This window comes from Chrysemys picta, chromosome 8 (genome assembly GCF_011386835.1).
Source record: "Chrysemys picta bellii isolate R12L10 chromosome 8, ASM1138683v2, whole genome shotgun sequence".
NCBI classification, from domain to species: domain Eukaryota; kingdom Metazoa; phylum Chordata; order Testudines; family Emydidae; genus Chrysemys; species Chrysemys picta.
In genome coordinates this window covers 1839769-1860712 of record NC_088798.1, presented here as the reverse complement: position 1 = coordinate 1860712, position 20944 = coordinate 1839769, and the positions used below count along the sequence as shown (strand labels likewise).

Sequence of the window (20944 nt, the reverse complement as noted above, 5' to 3'; positions counted from 1 at the left end):
TTTTAGAAATAGTCCAGAGGTTATAGTCCAATGTCCATATTCAGGGTGACTCCAGTCAGTGACTGGGGATCTCAATCCTTGTGGCTTAAGGTTTTCCCCTCTTGAAACCCAAAGCAGATCTGAGATGAAGCAGGATCGTGTCCCAGGGTTTTTATACATTTCCAGTAGCCTTTTGGCCTGAGAAAACATTAGGCTCAACTCTCCTTCCAAACACCCTGGCAATTAGCACAGGGTAATTTATCCATTAAACAGTTCAGATACAGGTTACCCCAACCGTCAAAGAGACAATAATACTATTTCCCTCAAGTATCATCATAACTGTTAATATTCCTTTTTTGATCTTTGAATTAAAGCTATAGCAATAGACAAGACTTGTTTGCTGACATCACAAGCCCTGAGCGCACAGCTCCCCTTCTATCTCTAACAATGCCGGCTGCATGTCAAAGCTCTGTTCATTTACACATCTTCTTAACCAGTCTCTCGAGCTGGGCCCTGGGTCAGGCCAGGCTGGGAGTTTCTGGCCCTGTCCCCTGTCCGTGCGCTATGACATCACACTCCTAACGTCACCCCTGCTCTCCCCAGGCTGGCATATACTGGCTCCTGCTGATGGACAATTACGCTGCCAGCTTCTCCCTGGTCATCATCTCCTGCATCATGTGCGTCTCCATCATGTACATCTACGGTACGTTCCCCATCTGCTGGCGCCATGGCAACGGTGGCCCATAGCCTCCGCCCCGCGATCACAGGTGGGGTCCCTGGCCTGTCAGCAGCCAATGGGAGCCCAGCTGATGCAGACACCAGAGCCACCAGGAACAGACTGCGTTCTGATTGGCTGGGCCACAGGCCCAAAGAGCAGCTCTCAGTGCAGTGCCGGACTCCTGGGTTCCAGCCCCAGCCCTGGGAGGGGAATGGAGTCTAATGGCCCCGGGGAAGGGAGCCCGGACTCCTGGGTTCTATCCCAAGCTAAGATAGTGGGGTCTAGTGGGTTAGAGAATGGGGGAGGGAGCCAGGACTCCTTGGTTCTGTTCCCACTGGTCCCAGCCTCTCTGTTTTGGTCTATGGGGTGAAGGGCTGAGCTCCCCAACCGGGGTGCTGGCGATGGGCAGGGGGTGCGGTCAGTACTTCATTTATTATGAAAGAGGGGTCGGGGCTCAGGCAATTGTTTTACATTCACAACTGATGTAGTAAGCCCAGCGGTGCCGGGGCTGAGACCTGCCAGGCCCAGCGGTGCCGGGGCTGAGACCTGCCAGGCCCAGCGGTGCAGGGGCCCTGAACTGCCAGGCCCAGCGGTGCCAGGGCTGAGACCTGCCAGGCCCAGCAGTGCCAGGGCTGAGACCTGCCAGGCCCAGCGGTGCCGGGGCTGAGACCTGCCAGGCCCAGCGGTGCCGGGCTCTGAACCGCCAGGCCCAGAGGTGCCGGGCTCAGCCCTGCCAGGCCCAGAGGTGCTGGGCTCTGAACCGCCAGGCCCAGAGGTGCCAGGGCTCAGCCCTGCCAGGCCCTGGCACAAATTGAGCACTGGGCACGGTTGTTCCACCCCGGTTCCCGGTTTCCCAGGGGAGGGTGTGTGCGTTCGGGGGGTATGGCCCATCCGCAGGCCCCCGGGCGCTGAGTGTCCCTGTTTGCCCCCACCAGGGCACCGGAACTACTTCAAGGACATCGAGATGATGCTGGGCTTCCCGCCTCCCCTCTTCTTCCAGATCTGCTGGAGGTTCTTCTCACCCGCCATCATCTTCGTACGTGCTGCGCCCCTCCTGTGGCAGGGCTGGGCCGGGGGGTGCCAGCCCATGGGGGGTGGGGCAGGGTAAGGGATGTGACAGACCGTGGGGGAGGTGGGTGGAGGGCTGTGCTGGTCCTTGGAGGAGTGGGGGAAAGGCGGGGGGATGCCAGCCTGGGGAGAGGCAGGGAAGAGGGATGTGCCGTGTAGGGGGTGGTGCTGGGAGGCTGGTGGGGGGCGGAGGTGATGGGGTGGCGGGGGTGAAAGATGTCAGGCCGTGGGGGGGGGGTGATGGGAGGCTGGTGGGGGCAGTGATGGGGTGGCGGGGGTGAAAGATGTCAGGCCGTGGGGGCGGGGTGATGGGAGGCTGGTGGGGGCGGAGGTGATGGGGTGGTGGGGGTGAAAGATATCAGGCCGTGGGGGGGGGGGTGATGGGAGGCTGGTGGGGGCAGTGATGGGGTGGCGGGGGTGAAAGATGTCAGGCCGTGGGGGCGGGGTGATGGGAGGCTGGTGGGGGCGGAGGTGATGGGGTGGCGGGGGTGAAAGATATCAGGCCGTGGGGGGGGGCGGTGATGGGAGGCTGGTGGGGGCGGAGGTGATGGGGTGGCAGGGGGGGAAGATGCCAGGCCGTCGGGGGTGAGGGATGGGAGGCTGGTGGGGACGGAGGTGATGGGGTGGCGGGGGTGAAAGATGTCAGGCCGTGGGGGCGGGGTGATGGGAGGCTGGTGGGGGCGGAGGTGATGGGGTGGCGGGGGTGAAAGATGTCAGGCCGTGGGGTGGGGGGTGATGGGAGGCTGGTGGGGGCAGTGATGGGGTGGCGGGGGTGAAAGATGTCAGGCCGTGGGGGGGGTGATGGGAGGCTGGTGGGGGCAGTGATGGGGTGGCAGGGGTGAAAGATGTCAGGCCGTGGGGTGGGGGGTGATGGGAGGCTGGTGGGGGCGGAGGTGATGGGGTGGCGGGGGTGAAAGATGTCAGGCCGTGTGGGGGGGTGATGGGAGGCTGGTGGGGGCAGTGATGGGGTGGCAGGGGTGAAAGATGTCAGGCCGTGGGGGGGGGTGATGGGAGGCTGGTGGGGGCAGAGGTGATGGGGTGGCGGGGGTGGAAGATGCCAGGCCGTGGGGGCGGGGAGGATGGGAGGGCTGGTGGGGATGGCAATGATGCGGCAAGGGTGACAGGGTGGCAGGCTGACAGGGATGTGGGGCTGGTAGGTGTGGGGCCCGTGGGACACAGGGACCTGCTCTGCTCTCCACCCCAGTGCAGGGGCCACGGGCAGGCCTGGGGTCCCCGGCTGAGCCCACCCCCCCCCACTTCTGTGCCCCCCAGTTCATCCTGGTGTTCACGGTGATCCAGTACCGGCCCATCGCCTACAACACCTACGTCTACCCCCCCTGGGCCATCAGCATCGGGTTCCTCATGGCGCTGTCCTCCGTGCTCTGCATCCCGCTCTACGCCGTCTACAAGCTCTGCCGCGCCGAAGGGGACACGCTGCTCCAGGTGTGTGTGTGTGTGTGGGGGTGCTCCCCTGCCCCAGCCCCCCCAACCCTCCCTGTGCCCCAGCATCACCACGTGCCTGAGACAGGCTATCCCCTTGTGCTGCTCTGGCCCGTGGTCCAGAGAGCCAGGCCCTGCTGCTACTGTGGGGCGGGCTCCAGGGCCCTGGCCAGCAAAGCCTGCCCCTCCCCAGACATCTGCTCCCCTGGGCAGGAGTCTGACAGGCCAAGCACTGCGAGTTGGGGCTGGAAGCCAGGACTCCTGGGTTCTCTCCCTGGCTCTGGGAGGGGGGGTGGGGTCTGATGGGTTAGAGCAGGGGGGTTGGGAGCCAGGACTCCTGGGTTCTCTCCCTGGCTCTGGGAGGGGAGTGGGGTCTGATGGGTTAGAGCAGGAGGGGGGCTGGAAGCCAGGACTCCTGGGTTCTCTCCCTGGCTCTGGGATGGGGGGTGGGGTCTGATGGGTTAGAGCAGGGGGCTGGGAGCCAGGACTCCTGGGTTCTCTCCCTGGCTCTGGGAGGGGGGTGGGGTCCGATGGGTTAGAGCAGGGGGGTTGGGAGCCAGGACTCCTGGGTTCTCTCCCTGGCTCTGGGAGGGGAGTGGGGTCTGATGGGTTAGAGCAGGAGGGGGGCTGGAAGCCAGGACTCCTGGGTTCTCTCCCTGGCTCTGGGAGGGGGGTGGGGTCCGATGGGTTAGAGCAGGGGGGTTGGGAGCCAGGACTCCTGGGTTCTCTCCCTGGCTCTGGGAGGGGAGTGGGGTCTGATGGGTTAGAGCAGGAGGGGGGCTGGAAGCCAGGACTCCTGGGTTCTCTCCCTGGCTCTGGGACGGGGGGTGGGGTCTGATGGATTAGAGCAGGGGGCTGGGAGCCAGAACTCCTGGGTTCTCTCTCTGGCTCTGGGAGGGGGGTGGGGTCTGATGGGTTAGAGGATGGGGGCTGGGAGCCAGGACTCCTGGGTTCTCTCCCTGGCTCTGGGAGGGGGGTGGGGTCTGATGGGTTAGAGCAGGGGGCTGGGAGCCAGGACTCCTGGGTTCTGTCGAGGAGGCAGTGGGGTCTAGTGGGTTGGCTTGGACTCCTGCCCTGGAGGTGGCTGGGGGTCCCTGCTGGCCCCTCGGGCCTGGCTGAATGTCTGGCTGCCCCCTGGCTTGGGGGTCACGGAGGGGTCTGAGGTGGAGGCGGGCGCTCGAGGCCCCTCGCGTCCTGTCTCTGGGTGGGGGGCCTACGGGCACAGGGCCGGTGCCCACGTGGCCGAGCTAACGCCCCTTCTCCCTCTCTCTAGCGTTTGAAAAACGCCACCAAGCCGAGCCAGGACTGGGGCCCGGCGCTGGCTGAGCACCGGGCCGGGCGCTACGCCCCCGCCCCCGCGGCCCGCCTGGAGGTGCAGCCGCTGAACCCCGAGAAGCCGCGGAGTGAGGACGTGGCCCTCCCCGTGCAGGGCAGCAACGGCTCCGCCCACAGCCAGGACTCCAGACTGTGACCCGGCCCCAGCCCCTGCGCCCCCGACCCGCCCTGCTCGGTGACGCACTGCAGTGCCCCCGGCTGGGGGAGCCCAGGCTGCACCGGGCACTGCCGGGGGCTCCCCGTGTGTGTGTCCTCTCCTCCTCCCCTCCCCACGGTGTGTGTTCCCCCTCGTGTTTACAGTAAGGGCCCCGCAGCCGGGCCCAGCGCACCGCCGACAGGAGGGGAGCGGCTGCCCAGCCCGCCCGCAGGGGGCCCGCTCGGCAGGGGCCGAAGGCGCCGTGGAGGGCGTGTGGACCTCGGGGGAGCAGCTCGGCCCCTGCCCAGCCTGTGACTGGGGTACAGGGAAGCCAGGGCCCAAGTGTCCTGGGCTGGGGGCCGTGCCCTGTGAGATGGGGGCTCCCAGCTGCCACATGGGCCAAAGCGGCACAGGGGCCACGAATCAAGCAGGCCGCGCAGATGGGGCTCTGGGAGGAGGGGGCCCAGGAGATCGGCTGCCAGGGCCAGGAGGTGCCGGGCCCCGCTGTGGAGGGGCAGCGAAGGCGCGGGCAGTGGTGGGGGGGGATGTCAGGTCCTGGGGGTGGGGGGCAGGCAGCAGTGGGGTCAGGCTAGCATGGCCCTTTGGTTTGTCTTCCAGGCCCTCCCCTCCTGGTTAGGCTGAAGCAGGGTGGGGGGCTGCTGCTACCAAGGAGGGAGTTGGTGTCAGGCAGAGCCCGGGGACAAGTGGCAGTGCCAAGGCCAGGGTTGTGTCTGGGGCAGGCAGGGTCCAACCCACCCGGCAGGACTCCTACCTGTGCCCCAGGCATGGCCCAAGCCGTAGGGTGGCACCGTCTCCCCGCCAGAGCCCGGCGCGCCCCCCAGCTGGCACCAAGGGTGGAGCACTTAGAAAGGGATGGTAGAGGAGATCCGGGGTGGGGGGGGGGCCTTTTCCGGCATGCCCGCCCACACACACTGCTTCCACCGGCCCACGCACGGCACAGAGCACACTCCTAGGGCACAGCCACACACACGGCACATGCACAGACATGCACGGCCCACACATGCACAGCACACGTGCAGACACGCACACACATACATGGCCCAAGCACATGCATATACACACGCCCATACACCCTCACCCAGCTCTCTCATGCACATTGCCTGAGGGCGCAGGGCCGGACCTGGCCATGTCCCTGACAGGCTGTGAGCAGAGCGTGCCCCCCCCATGCTGTATCCCATGGGGGGCTGCAGTTGGGCTTCATAGAATATCAGGGTTGGAAGGGACCTCAGGAGGTATCTAGTCCAACCCCCTGCTCAAAGCAGAACCAATTCCCAACTAAATCATCCCAGCCAGGGCTTTGTCAAGCCGGGCCTTAAAAACTTCTAAGGAAGGAGATTCCACCACCTCCCTAGGTAACCCATTCCAGTGTTTCACCACCCTCCTAGTGAAATAGTGTTTCCTAATATCCAACCTGGACCTCCCCACTGCAACTTGAGACCATTGCTCCTTGTTCTGTCATCAGGTACCACTGAGAACAGTCTAGATCCACCTTCTTTGGAGCCCCCCTCAGGTAGTTGCAGGTTGTTGGCTGGGTCCGTGTGCCAGGTGCCTGTGCCCTCAGCCAGCCGCTGCAGGCCCCAACTGTTAGCCTGTGGCTGGCACGAGCGGGGGGGAGGAGGGGGTGTCTCCATTTGCTCAGCCCTGCCCTGAGGGGCTTCACAGAGCTAGCAGGACCCACGGCCTTGTCTGCTCCCTGCAGGGGGGCTGGGCATGGGGCTGGGGGTGGCCCTGCCCCCTCATGGCTCTGCCCCAGGGAGGGGAAGCACTTTATGGCCCGGGGGCCGGGTCCAGACCCTACTGCGAAGGGGATTGCTTGGCCCAGCTTGACTCACCCTGGGCCCCACAGCCCCCATGGTGGTGAGGGGCAGCTGGGGGAGGGGCAGCGCCCCACCCTGCTGCTAAGTTGCAGACGAGGCCCCTGGGGCCGGAAGCACTAAGTCGGGGGCCTGCCCCCCACAGGTGCTTTCCTCTACATCAGACATGTATTAACGGGGGGTGCTCCCCAGATCACTGACCGCCGCCCCCCCAGGAGGTGCCCACGGCATGGGGCTGGGCTGGCTCAGACAGGCACTGGGCCTCGTCGGGCATGGGGGGGACCGGCTCCCAGCCCGCGTGGTGCCTGGGGGCGTTACAAGCCACGGCTCCGTGTGTGTCAGGGGCCAGGGAGCAGCTGGGCCCTGTCCCCGCACCCCGCTTTGGGCCTGGTCCAAGGGGGGGGGCAGGTACACTCCTTTGGGTGCCCCCCACACGCCCACCTGGGCCAGGCATGGCCTCGCCACCTCCATGCCAGGGCACTGAACAGAGCCGAGCCTGACGGGCGGGGCAGGGGGCATGCGGCGCCCTGTGGCTGCTCACGCCACCATTGAAACGAGTTTGGAGGGACGTCCCCACGTCCCCGGGGACAGGGGCCACGGGCAGCGGAGCCGGCCCCACTCCTGCCACCAAGCCAGCAGCTGGGGAATGTGCCAACGGGGGGGGGGGCGGGGCCTGCGGGGCCCTGTCGGCACCTTTCCCTGCCCTGCCCCCCCAAGCCGACACGGAGCTGCACTTCTTCCTGCATGGATCCTGTGCCCTGCCCCGTGTGCCAGTGATGCCCACGCTCCTCTTCCCATCTAATCGTTAGCGATACGGTGCTGGGGCCTGGGCCGCGCCGCCCGCGCCAGAGATGCCCCGTGTAGAGTTTTAAAGTCTGATAGATTTTAATGAAATTTATATTCCTGCGTCCGTGTGCCGGCTGCCTTTCTTGGGGGGGGGGGGGGCACGCATGAGAGACCCTGGTACCCCACCCCCACGGCACTGCCTGCCCAGGCCTGGCCCAGTGCAGCGGGGAGATCGACGGGTCCTCAGGCCCCGATCCCAGGCACCAGGCCCTGCCCCACAACTCACTGGCGCTGGGCACAGGCACCCGGCAGGTCCCAGCTCCTAGCCCCATGCCGGGGGGGCAGCTGTGTGGGTCCTGCCCAGGGTGGGTGAGGGCAGGGGGCCCCACAGAGAGGGCACGGGGCCAGCCTGGGGGCAGGAGACCCAGCCCCAAGGGCCCATCCTCCCCAGAGGCAGGAGCACTGAAGTGCCCAGGCAGCTGCCCGCCCCCCACTGCCCCCCACCCCCACCTGAGCACGAGGCCAGTGCACCCTGCACAGCTCCCCACGCACCATGGCAGGGGGCAGCCAGGAGGGGACGCTGCAGGCCGGGCCCAGTGCTCAGCTCAGGAGCTGCCCCCCGCGACACGGCGGGGGCTGATTGGGGGGGGGGGGGCAATGCCCCGGCAGGTGGGGTGCCTCCAGGGCAGAGCAAGGCTGAGCCGGGGACACAGGGACCCAGCAGGGCAGGAGTCAGCGCTGGAGCTGGGGGGAGATGGGGCAGGACCCCCTCCCCGTGCCAGCCTGCCCCGGGCTCCCCTCCCCATGCCCCAGGGCGGGCGGGCGAGGCTCCCTGCACTAGCTGGGCCCCGGGCAGCCCAGCAGCCTGAGGTGGCGGCTGGAGAGGGGGCGCAGGGGCGGGCGCTGCTCTGGGGGTGGCGAGGGGAGGAAGGCCAGGCTGGGCCCTGGTGCTGCTGGCAGGGGCACCAGTCGGCTGCAGGCTGGGCTTGCAGGAGGGACCCCAGCTCCCCGGGGTGATGGCGTGGCCAGGTCCCGCTGCTCAGCATCACTGTCCATCTGTCCTTGGCCAGGGGCCCAGCCGGGGGTCGCAGCCCCTCCATGGAGCTCCCCAGCCAGGCCGCCCACACAGCAGATGCCCTCGTCGGGGGGCACTCGGCCCAGCGCAGTGCCCGGGGCTCGCGGTGCTGCTTCTCTGCGGCCCAACAGGGACGGAGCGGCTGGTGCCAGGCAGGGGGACACGCTGACGGGGCAGCTGCAGACAGGGAGACGGTGCCATCAGCAGAGCCCGGCCGGGACGTAGCACCGTCCACCCTGCCCCGCCCCGCCCCACATCCCAACCTGAGACGGGCTAAAGCCCTGGCACCGCCCCAGCCTTCAGCGATAGCCCGAGAGCCTGCGATAATCCAGCAATGGGCCCCCCTGCCACCAGCACTGCCTACGTCCCTCACTCCGACCCGCTGCCCCCGGGGGTCCCAGCCTGCCCCCTCAGCCCTGCCAGTGCCCCTAACTCCAACCCACTGCCCCCTGGGGTCCCAGCCTGCTCGCCTCACTCTGACCCGCTGCCCCCGGGGGTCCCAGCCTGCCCCCTGCAGTCCTGCCAGTGCCCCTAACTCCAACCCACTGCCCCCTGAGGTCCCTGTAGCCCTGCCGGTGCCCTGCAATCTGACCAACAGCCCAGCCCACCCCATCCCTGGGGCCCCCTCTCTGCCCCACACGCACAGCCCTGCCGGTGCCCCTCAGTCCCAAGCCTGAGGTGCTTGTATTTGCTGGTACGCAGGGGTCCCCCTGGGCAATTTCCTCAAAGGGGGTTACCTGAGCTGTCGGGGGGCCGCAGGCTCAGGGCGCTGGACCCCCTGGGAGAGGCCAGGCCTGGGGTCCAACTGGCCCAGCTGCAGGTCCCGCTCCATGGCTCGTCTCTGCTCCTGCAGCTCTGCACAGAAGGGAAGCGCTGGTGAGAGGCAGAGTGAGCTCACCTCCCTCAGTGCCACCGGCTCAGCCTGCTCCTGGCTGCCCTGCACTACTGGCATTGTCCCTGTGTGGCTGTTAAACACCCCCGCACCCCTCCCCAGAGCCAGCTGCATCTCCGTGCTGGGGACGTGGCAGGGAGGCTGGGCCGGGGCACTGGCTGTGTGCTACCCTCATGGGCCCTCCCGGGAGAGGTCGGGCGGGTCCCTTACCAGCCATCGTTGGCTCCTGCGCCGGCTGCACTGGCCCCGTGGCGGCCCGGTGTTCCTCCTCCAGGCAGCGCTGGGGAGAGGGGGAGAGAGTCAGAGCTCGGCCTGCCCCATTGCCCTTGGGTGGGGGGGGCATGTTTGTTATTGTAGGGTCTCTCAGAGCAGGGTGGGGCCCCTCCCACCCCCACCGATGGACACCCACCCCGGGAGGGCCTGCAACAGCCGCCCCTGCACTGAGCGCATCCAGGGGCTGGACTGTCCCGCGGGGGCTGGCACTGGTCCCTCACCATGGCACTGCCCGGAAAAGGCCCCATGAAATATTTCACCAGCGCACGCTGCACTGGGAAACCCAGAACCCAACCAGGCAGCGGCCGAGGCCGCCGGCCCCCAGCAGAGGGCGCTGCCGCTTCACTTGGCCACAAACCCCTCCCCAGCACAGAGCCACAGAACCCAGGAGTCCTGGCTCACAGCCTCCCCCCACCCCACTTCTACCCAGTAGCCCACGCTACCCCCCGCAACCCCTACTGCACGGACTGCTCTGAGAGCTGCTGTTAGGAAGGGCTGCCCGGGACTGGGCCACCCCCTGTGCTGATCCAGGCACCTGGGGATCTCCCAGCCCCTGCCCATTACAGCTCTCGCAGTGCCCGGGGCCACAGCTGTGCTCTGCGGGGCTGGCAGGACCAGGCAGGCCCTGGGTCCGGGCCTGCGGAGATCTGCAAGAAGCTGCCCCCTCTCTCAGCGCAGCCAGTGCGAAGGCCCCAGAGACCCCCACCTCCCGACATCTCAGCTCAGCCCACGCCCCAGCCACTCCGGGGGGCAGCGACGGCAGGTGCCCACCACTGCACCTTCAGGGACCCCACGAGAGCGCCCCCCCCCCCCCCCCGCACCAGTCCGGGGCAATCCAACGGCCAGGTGCCACCCGCGTCCGAAAGGTACCAGCCGAGCTCCCGCAGGACATGCTGGGGCTCGGTGCCCTGCGGTGCCAGCACAGGGACCCCCTTCCCCCCCCGTGGGCAGCACGGACCCTTCTGAGGACCCTTCCCCTCACTGCCCCAGGCTGGCAGGAGCCTGCCCTGCTCCGGGAGGTGCTGGGAGCTGGACCCACCCGCCCTGCCCGCTGCCCTGGAGCGTCTCTCCAGCTCCCGCCTGCAGCCAGGAGGGGATGGGAGTTGGCCAAGGCCTGGGCCCGGCCCTCAGCCAGGCTGGGAGGAGTCACCGACCCACAGCAGCACCCTCCAGCTTTTGGGAGCAGTGCCTGTGGGCAGCCGGGCCCCTTGGGGCCACTCGCCCGGCCCGGCCGCATCAGTAGCTGTGTGCACAGGACCCTCCAAGAGCAACGGGCCCTGGTGAGTGACCCACGCTCCCTGCCCAGTGCCCATGGGAGAAGAGCGGCACGCCCAGGAAGGGCTGTGAGCCAGGGCCTGCCCAAGGCAGCCTTGGCACGGGCAGCTGGAGAGGCCTGGAAAGGCCACAATCCCCCGGCTCCTGCCAGGGGGCCCCTTGTTCTAACAGAGGAAACCTGCGGGACCTCACAGCCAGCGCCCCACAGAGGAGAGGAGAGGAGCTGCCAAGGGCAGGGCTGAGGCGTCTGGGCCGAGGGCCCGGCCCGGGGCCTGGCTCCTGACCCTTAGAATGGGGCCACTTCCCCTTCCCCCACAGGGCTCCCTTGGACCCTGATCCCACAGCTCAGTGCCAGGCACGGCGCCTGCCAGCAGCCCTCCCCCTGCACACACCAGCCCTGGGGGCAGGGCAAGTCCATCCCTGCAGTGCCCAACAGGCCGCCCCGGTGGGGGCCCCGGCCTGGTGAGGTGCGCAGGGTGGCTCGGGGCGGGGCGACTCTCTGCTCCTAGAAAAACAACAAGGAGTCTGGTGGCACCTTAAAGACTAACAAATTTATTTGGGCATAAGCTTTTGTGAGTAAAAACCCCACTTCTTCAGATGCAGTTTGGTTTTTACCCACGAAAGCTTATGCCCAAATAAATCTGTTAGTCTTTAAGGTGCCACCGGACTCCTTGTTGTTTTTGTAGATACAGACTAACATGGCTACCCCCTGATACTCTCTGCTCCTAGGCAGCCCGGGGCGGGGCCGGTGCCCCCTGCTGATCCCGCCATCCCAGGGGTCCTACCTGGAGGTGGTAGATGTGTCTCTCCAGGGCCCGGCACTCCTCCTCCAGCAGGGCCCTGCAGAAGAGACAGGTGGGTTAGGCGGGTGTGATGACAGAGAAGGGACTGGGGAGTGTTAACCTGGGAATGGGGCCTGGGAGTTTTACTAGTTTACTCTCTTCTGCTAACACAGGGCGTGCCTCAGTTTCCCTGGGGTGCTGCACCAGTACGAGATGGGGATGGGAAATAAGGGGGTGACGTCACTGAGGGATGATACCTGAGCACGTAATGATGGCGGCTGCCCTGCGTAACCTGAGCCCAGGTGGGGGTTGGGGCCAGGTGACACCTTCTGCCCAGGAAACTGGACAAAGGCTGGAGGGGTGGCTGGGGGAGGGAGCAAGAAGGGGTTTCAGTTTGAGCTGGCTAGGGAGACGGGGGAGACAGGGGGGCAGAACCTGGATCTGGGCTCCCCACCCCCCAAGATGGACCTGACTGAGGGGTCCTGTTTTCTGTACCTACAAGCCCTGCTTTGACTGTGTTCCGTTGTGTTACTGGCTGGCTGAGAGTCCCGGGGAAGCGCAGGAAGTGGGGGGTGCAGGGCCCTGACTCCCCCTCACTCCGTGACACCAGGAATGAGGAGGGCCGGGACAAGGGTCAACGGCTGCTCTAAGAAGCTCCCTGCCAGCAGCAGCTGTCCTGGGGTCCCCTGGGCACAACCCCGGCATTCGGTCGGGCACGTGCCCCCTGGCAGTGGGAGCTTGTCTCACCAGATGCCAGAGTTAACCCGCCTCCCAGGGACCCCCAGCCCTGGAGCTGTGGGGTCACCGAGGCGGGCCCTGCTGTCGCGGAGTGTGGGGGAGTCAGGGCCCTGCACCCCTCTTCCTGAGATTCACTGTGACTCTCAACCAGCCAGTAAAGCAGAAGGTTTATTTAAGGACAGGAACACAGTCTCAAGCCGACCAGACCCCCTCAATTAGGTCCCTCTGGGAGGTTCAGGGAGCTTAGACCCCAGCTTGGGGTTCCCTGCGTAGCACCACCCAGCCCAACCTGAAACTAACAACTCCTCCAGCAGCTCTCTCCCCCCTCCCCTCAGCTCCTCCTCTCCTTTGTTCAGTCTCCCGGGCAGAAGGTGTTAATTCTCCCCCCCCCACCCCCCCCACCCCGTTCCTGGCTCAGGTTACAGCTCAGGTAACTTCCTTCAAGGGAAGTCCCACATCCCCACTGCAATCCCCCTGCAACATTCCCAGGTCAAATCTGCCCCGTTCCCTGCTCCGTCACACCTGCCCCTAAGCACTGGCTGCCCAAGAGCTGGGCGGGGCGGGGCGGGGCAGTCAGGAGAGCGGACAGAGGACCAACCTGCCGGGGTGGGAGCCCATGTCTGGAGGAGGGGCTGGGCACTAGGGGGGCACCTGGAGGCTGGGTACAGGTAACCCCCAGTGCCCACGGCCTCCCTGACCCGGACGCTGGGGACAGGCACAGAGCAGGGAAGGAATGCACCCCAGGGGGCTAGCGGCAGAGCCAGGGACGGAGCCCGGCACCCCAGCCCTGGGCCGGGCCAGGAGCAGCGCAGTGGGGTGGGGAGGCGCCCCTGGGATGGCAGGATCAGCAGGGGGCATCGGCCCCGCCCCAGGCTGCCTGGGAGCAGGAAGACTCCCCCTGCGCATGTCCCCTGGTCGCGCCAGGCCGCGGCCCCCACCCAGGCAGCCTGCTGGGCCCTGCAGGGGTGGAATGGCCACTGCCCCCAAGTGCCCCTCCCCTCCAGGAGGCCTGGCTGCCCCCCAGCTGGCAGCACGCAGGGGCCAGGCAGCGAGGGGGCAGGGCAACCGTGACAGACCACAGGACCACCTGCTTCCCCTCTGGCCCCGTCGGCTCCTCATTCCCCACAATCCGCCCTTTGTTCTCCCCAGGCCGTGGGCCCCAGGCCCGGCCGCCAGGCTCTGCCACGGGACGCAGCACCAGCCCCGCCAGGGAAGGAGGCAGGGGGGTGCTGGGGCATGCCCCCCTCCCCCCAGGCACTGATATTCCCCTGCCAAGGTCCCACCTCCAGCACCTCCCCCACAAGGGGCTGCTCCCCGGGGAGGGTCGAGATATCGACATGCCAACGCCGGGGAAACAACCCGTTACCCAGTGGGGAGCCAGACTCACCCCCAGCTCTGCGGTGCCCCTAAGTCCCGACCCACAGCCCCTGCTATCCCAGCCCCGGCCTCCCTCCCCAGCTCTGCGGTGCCCCTAAGTCCCAACCCGCAGCCCCCTGCTAGCCCAGCCCTGGGCTCCCCCACCCACAGCTCTGCCGGTGCCCCTCACTCCCGACCCTCAGCCCCCTGCTAGCCCAGCCCTGGGCTCCCTCAGCTCTGCCGGTGCCCCTCACTCCCGACCCGCAGCCCCCGTTATCCCAGCCCTGGGCCCCCCCCAGCTCTGCCGGTGCCCCTCACTCCCGACCCTCAGCTCCCTGCTAGCCCAGCCCTGGGCTCCCCCACCCACAGCTCTGCCGGTGCCCCTCACTCCCGACCCGCAGCCCCCTGCTACCCCAGCCCTGGGCTCCCCCAGCTCTGCCGGTGCCCCTCACTCCCGACCCGCAGCCCCCGTTATCCCAGCCCTGGGCTCCCCCACCCACAGCTCTGCCGGTGCCCCTCACTCCCGACCCGCAGCCCCCGTTATCCCAGCCCTGGGCTCCCCCACCCACAGCTCTGCCGGTGCCCCTCACTCCCGACCCTCAGCTCCCTGCTAGCCCAGCCCTGGGCTCCCCCCAGCTCTGCCGGTGCCCCTCACTCCCAACCCGCAGCCCCCTGCTACCCCAGCCCTGGGCTCCCCCCACAGCTCTGCCAGTGCCCCTCACTCCCAACCCGCAGCCCCCTGCTACCCCAGCCCTGGGCTCCCCCCACAGCTCTGCCAGTGCCCCTCACTCCTGACCCTCAGCCAGGGCGTCAGCACTTGGCTCTTGGCAGGAGTCTGCTGCAGGGCAGGGCGCAGCCATGGGGGCGAGGCTGGGAGGCTTCCTGGTGCAGAGCCCAGAGTGAGCCCACAGCAGCCCTGGGCTGGAAGGGCACAGCTGAGGCACCGGGGGCATTGCTCTGAGCCCTGGCAGAGCGATGCCCCCGGTGCCTCAGCTGTGCCCTGGCACGGCCCCCTGCTCCAGCCCACCCCTCCCCATGCCCCACTCAGGCGTTCACTCCAGTCCCCCTCTGCTCCCAGGCGCAGCCGCTGGGCCTCTCCCTGGTTCCCCGCAGGCAGCTCTGGGCCGTGGTGGGGCGGACGGTCTCTGCCAGCTCCTGGCTCACCTACCGGAGATGGGCCCGTGCCTGGTGGATGCGGGAGATGCTCAGCTTGTCCTTGAGGGGCTCCAGGCGGTGGACGAGGCCGGGGCCTGGGCTGGGGCAGAGCACAGACAGAGTTTGCCAGGGAACCATGTGGGGGGGGCCCTGTCCCAGAACTGTTAGGGGGGTAGGGAGCAGCACCTCCCGTGGGGGCAGGGCTGGCAGCTCTGGCTCGTCCCCCCCAACCGGGGCAGGGGCATTCCACACGCTCACAGACCCAGGCCCTGGGCTGGGCCCCACAGCCAGCCCCTAGGAACCCCGCAGAGAGAGGTGCAGGGCTGGGGGGCAGAGTTGCTGGCAGAGAGGGGTGGGAGGACGGGAAGGGGATAGCAGGACTTTGAGTCCCTGGGGAGGTGTCAGGGGCAGTTTGGGGCGGGAGATGTGCACACGTTCCCACTGTAACCAGAGCAGCAGGAGCTGGGGGTTCGGAAGGAACCAGTTTGCAGCGGCCTGTCATCATTAGGTTCCAGAGTTACCAGACAGTGGAGACGACTGGGGCGGAGCACTTGGGCGGGTGGCATCGTTGTGGTGCCCAGCTCCAGGAGAGCTCCAATGCAGGAGCCAGGGTCTGGCCTACACAGTGCTGGCCCCACACTGCCTGCACCACCCGTCCTCCGGCCACTTCCCCATGCCCCCGGAGCGCCCTGCTGCTGACCCACAGGAGGGAGGGCTTCCCGGGGGGCGTCAATTCGTGGGTGGCCCAGTTCCCATCTGTCCAGTGGAAACGAGCCCAGCCCTGCTCCCAGGGCGGAGGGTGACTGAGGGGCCCAGACACCACGGGATGGGGGCCAGCTAGGTAGACCATCTGTCCAGCTGAGGGGCAGACGCAGCGCTCGCTGTGCCCGGTGTGACGAACTGGGACTGTTCTTACTGTGATCTTTGAATGCTGACAGGGGAGTGTGGCTAGGATAGTCTGCGTTGGGGGATGGGAGACTGGCCGACGGAGAATACCTGAGCATGTAACAGGAGAATCCAGGAAGGGGTTAGAGGCCAGGTGACACCTTGGCCCCGGGATACTGAACAAAGGCTGTGGGAGGGGTCGCTGAAGGCAGAGTTTTGGGAGCCGGCTAGGGACATAGCTGGGAGGGAGACGGGGCTCTGACCTCCCAGGGGGGCTAGGGTGCCTGGGGACCCCAAGATGGACCTAACTGAGGGGGTCCTGTTGTCTGTGCCTGCAAGACCTGTCTTGGACTGTATTCCTGTCATCCAAATAAACCTTCTGCTTTACTGGCTGGCTGAGAGTCATGGTGGATCGCAGGAAGCCGGGGGTGCAGGGCCCTGAGTTCCCCCATACTCCGTGACACCCGGGCACAGACCCACCTGGTGCTGGTGCTCCCAGACAGGAACCCGTCCTGTCCTGCACGCTCCCCTCCAGCGTGCGGCCCCAGGGCAAAGCTGACCACGTGGGGGCTGTACTTAGCGATGGCCCCAGCTGTGTCCCTGTGGTGAGGAGGAGACGTGGCGTGAGCCCCCTGCCCTGGGTTGGGCCCTGGGGGGCTGGGCTGGGGAGCCCGGACCAGCCAGGAGCCATGGCTGGGCAGCCCATGGGGCGGGGGGGGCAGGTGGGCAGGAAGGGCTGGCATTAGGGATGCCCCCGAGCAGGGAGCCCAGGCTCCGGCCAGACATCGCCCGGGGCAGAGCGCCCAGCGCTGCTCATGCTGGCACCGTCCCAGCCTGGGGCTGTCAGGATCGAGGGGCACTGGCAGAGCCGGGGGAGGACAAAGCGCGCCCCGGCACAGGGAGCCAGCGGCAATGGAAAGGACCTGGCGCCCTGCTGCCTGGTGGGATCTTCAGTGCCCAGCCCGTCCCAGGGCAGCTCCCCACTCTGCCCCGGCCCCCTCACGCCTGGCCCAAGCAGAGTCTCCGGCGCTGCCGGGGGACTGGGCCGCCCCTGGTGCTGCACCTGGCTAATGTCCGGCTCCCAGAGCCCTGTGAAGTGCTGCCCACAGCGCAGCTGGCCCAGAGAGCGGCTCCGCCGGGCAGCTGCTGCGTCAGCTGTTCTGCAATCCCAGCCCCAGGCAGGGAGAGGGGCTCAGCCAGCCGCGAGCGCAGCCATGCAGACAGGCACTGCACCCCCCGGCACTGCCAGGCAGCCAGGAATTCCAGCGGGGGGCGGGGGCCTCGTGCGTGGGTCCTCGGCTCCCCACACCCAGCAGGGCCCTTCCAGCAGCACCGACCCCTACAGCACAGCGGGGGCAGCGCAAGGGTGCCCCCCACATCGACTGGGGCATGCAGGTCCCTGTAGCTGGGCAGTGATCAGGAAGGGCTGGGGGCCCTGGGGAGGCTGGAGTGAGGTGACGGGGCTCCATTGCTGGGTACTGAGCAGAGACAATTCCCCCCACACCCCACACTGGGGGAGTCTGACAAAGGGGGAATTGTCTGTAGTATTTTCATGAAGCGTCTGTGCGCCTCAGTTTCCCCTCTATTGTCAGCGTTACCGGGGCGGGGAGGGGGACAGGCAGACTGGAAGACAGAGATAGGGATGGCGCAGCTGGCAGAGCCAGGATGGGCCATGAAAAAGGACTGGGGGGGCCCAAGGGAGCTGGATTCCCCACCTCTCGGCAGGGAAGCTGAGCCCAGAACAAAGGACTGGTGGGGGAGGCTGAGGAAGGAGGCGGGGGCGCCTGGGGCTCAGACAGACACAGGGCGGCTGACCAATAAACCCACCTGGCTTGGCCCCGCTGCAGGCGCTGGGGGTGCGTTTGTCCCTGCGCCGGGCACCAGGCTCCCCCAGGGGCGTCTCGGGGCACGCGCCGGGCGCTGCTCACGGTGCGGAGCAGGAGGGGGCCCAGAGCTGTCTCGGAGGCGGTGGTGCTGGCCCTGGAGGCAGAACGGGGTCCCCTGGGGGTCTGGCGCACTGAAGGTTCCTCCCAGACACTGTTCCCAAGCGGGGGGCAGGGCACGATCCTGGGGGTTCGTGGCAGGACCCCCCCAGCCCAGGTACCTGCCCTCCTGGGACGCCTTCTGCTGGAGTCTGAGCAGCAGCAGCCGGAGCTCGCGTCTCACCAGCTCCTTGAGGTGTGGGGGGGCCGTCAGGAGAGCCCAGCCCCCGGCCCCCTGCGGGGGGCACTGATCCAGCCCGGTGCAGGCCGAGCGCTCCTCCCGCCACAGCTCCACCAGGGTCTCCACCTAGACAGCATGGGGCAGGAGAGGCGTTACCTGGGAACGCAGCCCCGAGCCCCACCCCAGCCCCATGGCATCGCACCGGGTCCGGCCCCACGGCGCAAGGGGGACTCTGCATGGAGGGGGAGGGGCAGGGATGAGGACACCCCTCCCACATGCACCTCACACACACAGGCAGACACCCCCCATCCCGTCCCCAGGCAGGAGCCCGCAGCAACATCCGCCCCAGGGCACTGTGACTCCACAGCCGGCAGCACTCGGGCTCCCGAAAAGGCCTGAAGCTGCTGCCCCCCGCCCTGCCCCCCAGCATCCCGCAGCCTGAGCGAGGAGCGTGACGAGCGAGCCAGGCCTCACGGGGCAGCCCCAGAGCGGGGGGAAGGGTCATGGGGCCCCCCTCGCTTCCCGATGGGGGGCGGGATGGATCCAGACATGCATCAGTCCCCTGGGGGAGGGGAGGGGCGGCCCCCCAGTTCTGAGGCCGTTGCCGTGTAGAAATGAGGGCAGGTCGCGGGGGGCAGGGGGGAGCGGGAAGGGCTGTGAAAGAAGCCGGGCTGCAGCTGTGGCGCTGCCCCAGGGCATCACAGCTCCGGCCCAGGGGCCTGAACGAGGGTGAAGGAGACACAGACCCTGGGGGGGATTACATGGAACCCCTTCACCCAGGGCCCCCCCTGGGGCAGCAAGCGCAGAAGGGCGGGGGCCCTTGGGTGTGTGCCAGGCGCTGGGCGTGCTGGCAGCATCCTGGCGGGGGGCCGGAGGGGAGCACAGAGTGAAGGCTGACAGTCGCTTACACCCCACGTTCCCTGAGTGCGGGGGTTTCTGTTCGGGGCTGGACTCTCCCCGCAGGAGGGGAAGAATGACGCTTCTCCCCACCCAGCTCACCGGACAACAGCTGAGCCCAGCCCTTGGCATGGGACGAGGCCCCTCTGCAGGGGATCGGGGGGGGGGGGCCACATCTGCGGAGGCCGGTAGCAGCGCCAGCGAAGGGCCAAGCCTGGCCCAGGAGGCTGCAGGAGAGCCCGGGCCTGGCTCTCCGCTGGGCAGGTCCTACCCCCCCACACACCTGGCAGGGTTGGCCAGCCCAGCCCGTTCAATGCCAGGATCCTGCCTCGCCCCACAAGGCCCCCTTGCCCCACTGGGCCCCCCCCCCCAGCAGAGGAGCTGCCTGCACCCAGCCGGGAGGGGCGCTGGGCTGGCTCTGGGCGGCTAAACCCCAAGGGGAATGAACTGCTCCTGTGGGACAAGGGCACCGCCCTGGGTGGGGGGCAGCGGGAGGCCGGACCCCGGGCTGGCAGGGGTAGGGGGGCCCACCTCCGCGTGCAGCTCCAAGCTGCGCTCCACCACGTCCGCCCCCACGATGCTCTTCACCTCGGGCTTCTCGCCGGGCACCACCTGCTCCTCCACCAGCCTCCAGAGCGAGGGCAGCGGCTGCCAGGGCTCCCCGGGGCCGCCGGGGGCAGGGAACATGGGGGCAGCGCCCACTGCGGGGGAGGGGAGAGGGGGGTCAGGCTGGCTCAGCGCAGGCAGGCCCCTGTTCTTCGGCTGAGCCCCCCACCCTGCCCCCACCCCGTCTGCCCCCCACCACCTCCCACCCGTCTGCTGCCCCACAGCCCCAAACCCTCTCTGCGGCCCCACTACCCCCCACCCCATCTATCCCCCACTGCCCCCCACCCCGTCTGCCACCCCACAGCCCCAAACCGCATCTACCCCCCACCCTGTCTGCCCCCCCACAGCCCCAAACCCCATCTGCCCCCCACCCCATCTGCCCCCCCACAGCCCCAAACCGCATCTACCCCCCACCCTGTCTGCCCCCCCACAGCCCCAAACCCCATCTGCCCCCCACCCCGTCTGCCCCCCCACAGCCCCAAACCGCATCTACCCCCCACCCCATCTGCCCCCCACAGCCCCAAACCGCATCTACCCCCCACCCTGTCTGCCCCCCCACAGCCCCAAACCCCGTCTGCCCCCCACCACCTCCCACCCGTCTGCTGCCCCACAGCCCCAAACCCTCTCTGCGGCCCCACTACCCCCCACCCCATCTATCCCCCACTGCCCCCCACCCCGTCTGCCACCCCACAGCCCCAAACCCCATCTGCCCCCCACCCCGTCTGCCTCCCACAGCCCCAAACCGCATCTACCCCCCACTCCATCTGCCCCCCACAGTCCCCCACCCCGTCTGCCCCCCCACAGCCCCAAACCCCATCTGCCCCCCACCCCGTCTGCCCCCCCACAGCCCCAAACCCCATCTGCCCCCCACCCCGTCTGCCACCCCACAGCCCCAAACCCCATCTGCCCCCCACCCCGTCTGCCTTCCACAGCCCCAAACCGCATCTACCCCCCACTGCCCCCCACCCTGTCTGCCCCCCACAGCCCCAAACCCCATCTGCCCCCCACCCCGTCTGCCCCCCCACAGCCCCTCTACCCCTGCCCCATCTACACCCACTGACCCCAAGCCTCCCTTTACCCCCCCACTGCCCCAGACCCCGTCCCATTTACCCCACATCCCCAACCCCATCTATCCCCTGACCCCCCACATCCCATCCACCCCGCCCCATGGAGCCCCCCAGGCCCTGCCCCACCGAACCCGCAGCCCCGGGAGGGGGGTAGCTCCGCCCCTTCCAGCCCGACGCTCCTCGCCCCCCCCCCGTTACCAGGATAAACTCCCCGTTTCCATAGAGACGCCCCGCCCCTCCCGCCAGCTCGGCCCCTTAAAGGGGAAGAGACCAAAAGGTGCCCGTGCCCCCCCCCCCCCGCGAAGGGGAGGGGTGCGGTGCGGAGAGCAGGGGCGGGGCAGGGTCCCAGCGGGACACGCGCTGCAGCGCGGGAGGGGGCGCAGGGAACGGGGCTGGGCGAGGGGGGTACAGAGGGCGGAGCTGCAGCAGGGGGCGGGTCTGGGGCGGAGCTAGGGGAGGGAGTACAGGGGGCGGGGCTCGCAG

At 67.9% G+C, this 20944-nt stretch overlaps 2 protein-coding genes across 3 annotated transcripts in view; one reads left to right on the top strand and one right to left on the bottom strand.

Moving 5' to 3' along the window:
* Window positions 1-7417, top strand: part of SLC6A9 (solute carrier family 6 member 9) — a 52897-nt gene extending 45480 nt beyond the window's left edge. For both annotated transcript variants that reach the window (XM_065555324.1, XM_065555325.1), the window contains exons 11-14: window positions 583-682; window positions 1633-1733; window positions 3038-3208; window positions 4479-7417. In XM_065555324.1, coding sequence (XP_065411396.1) covers window positions 583-682; window positions 1633-1733; window positions 3038-3208; window positions 4479-4676 — 570 coding nt within the window. In that variant the 3' untranslated portion in view covers window positions 4677-7417. The remainder of the gene's footprint in view (window positions 1-582; window positions 683-1632; window positions 1734-3037; window positions 3209-4478) is intronic.
* A 578-nt stretch (window positions 7418-7995) lies between these two features.
* Window positions 7996-20848, bottom strand: CCDC24 (coiled-coil domain containing 24). The gene is made up of 9 exons (XM_065555328.1): window positions 20588-20848; window positions 19320-19489; window positions 17833-18017; window positions 16209-16328; window positions 14857-14943; window positions 11598-11652; window positions 9475-9544; window positions 9110-9227; window positions 7996-8549 (listed from the first exon to the last, which is right to left on the bottom strand). Exons 2-9 carry the CDS (start codon window positions 19473-19475, stop codon window positions 8135-8137), a joined length of 1206 nt encoding a protein of 401 aa, XP_065411400.1. The 5' UTR covers window positions 19476-19489; window positions 20588-20848; the 3' UTR covers window positions 7996-8134.
* Between the last annotated feature and the right edge of the window lie 96 nt (window positions 20849-20944).

Excerpts from the sequence above, each read along its gene's own strand:
- CCDC24 (XM_065555328.1), bottom strand. The coding sequence starts at position 19,475 with ATGTTCCCTGCCCCCGGCGGCCCCGGGGAGCCCTGGCAGCCGCTGCCC. Across the intron at positions 16,329-17,832 it reads AAGGCGTCCCAGGAGGGCAG|GGACACAGCTGGGGCCATCG; the intron begins GTACCTGGGCTG and ends TCCTCACCACAG. Across the intron at positions 9,228-9,474 it reads GCAGGAGCCAACGATGGCTG|AGCTGCAGGAGCAGAGACGA; the intron begins GTAAGGGACCCG and ends CCTTCTGTGCAG.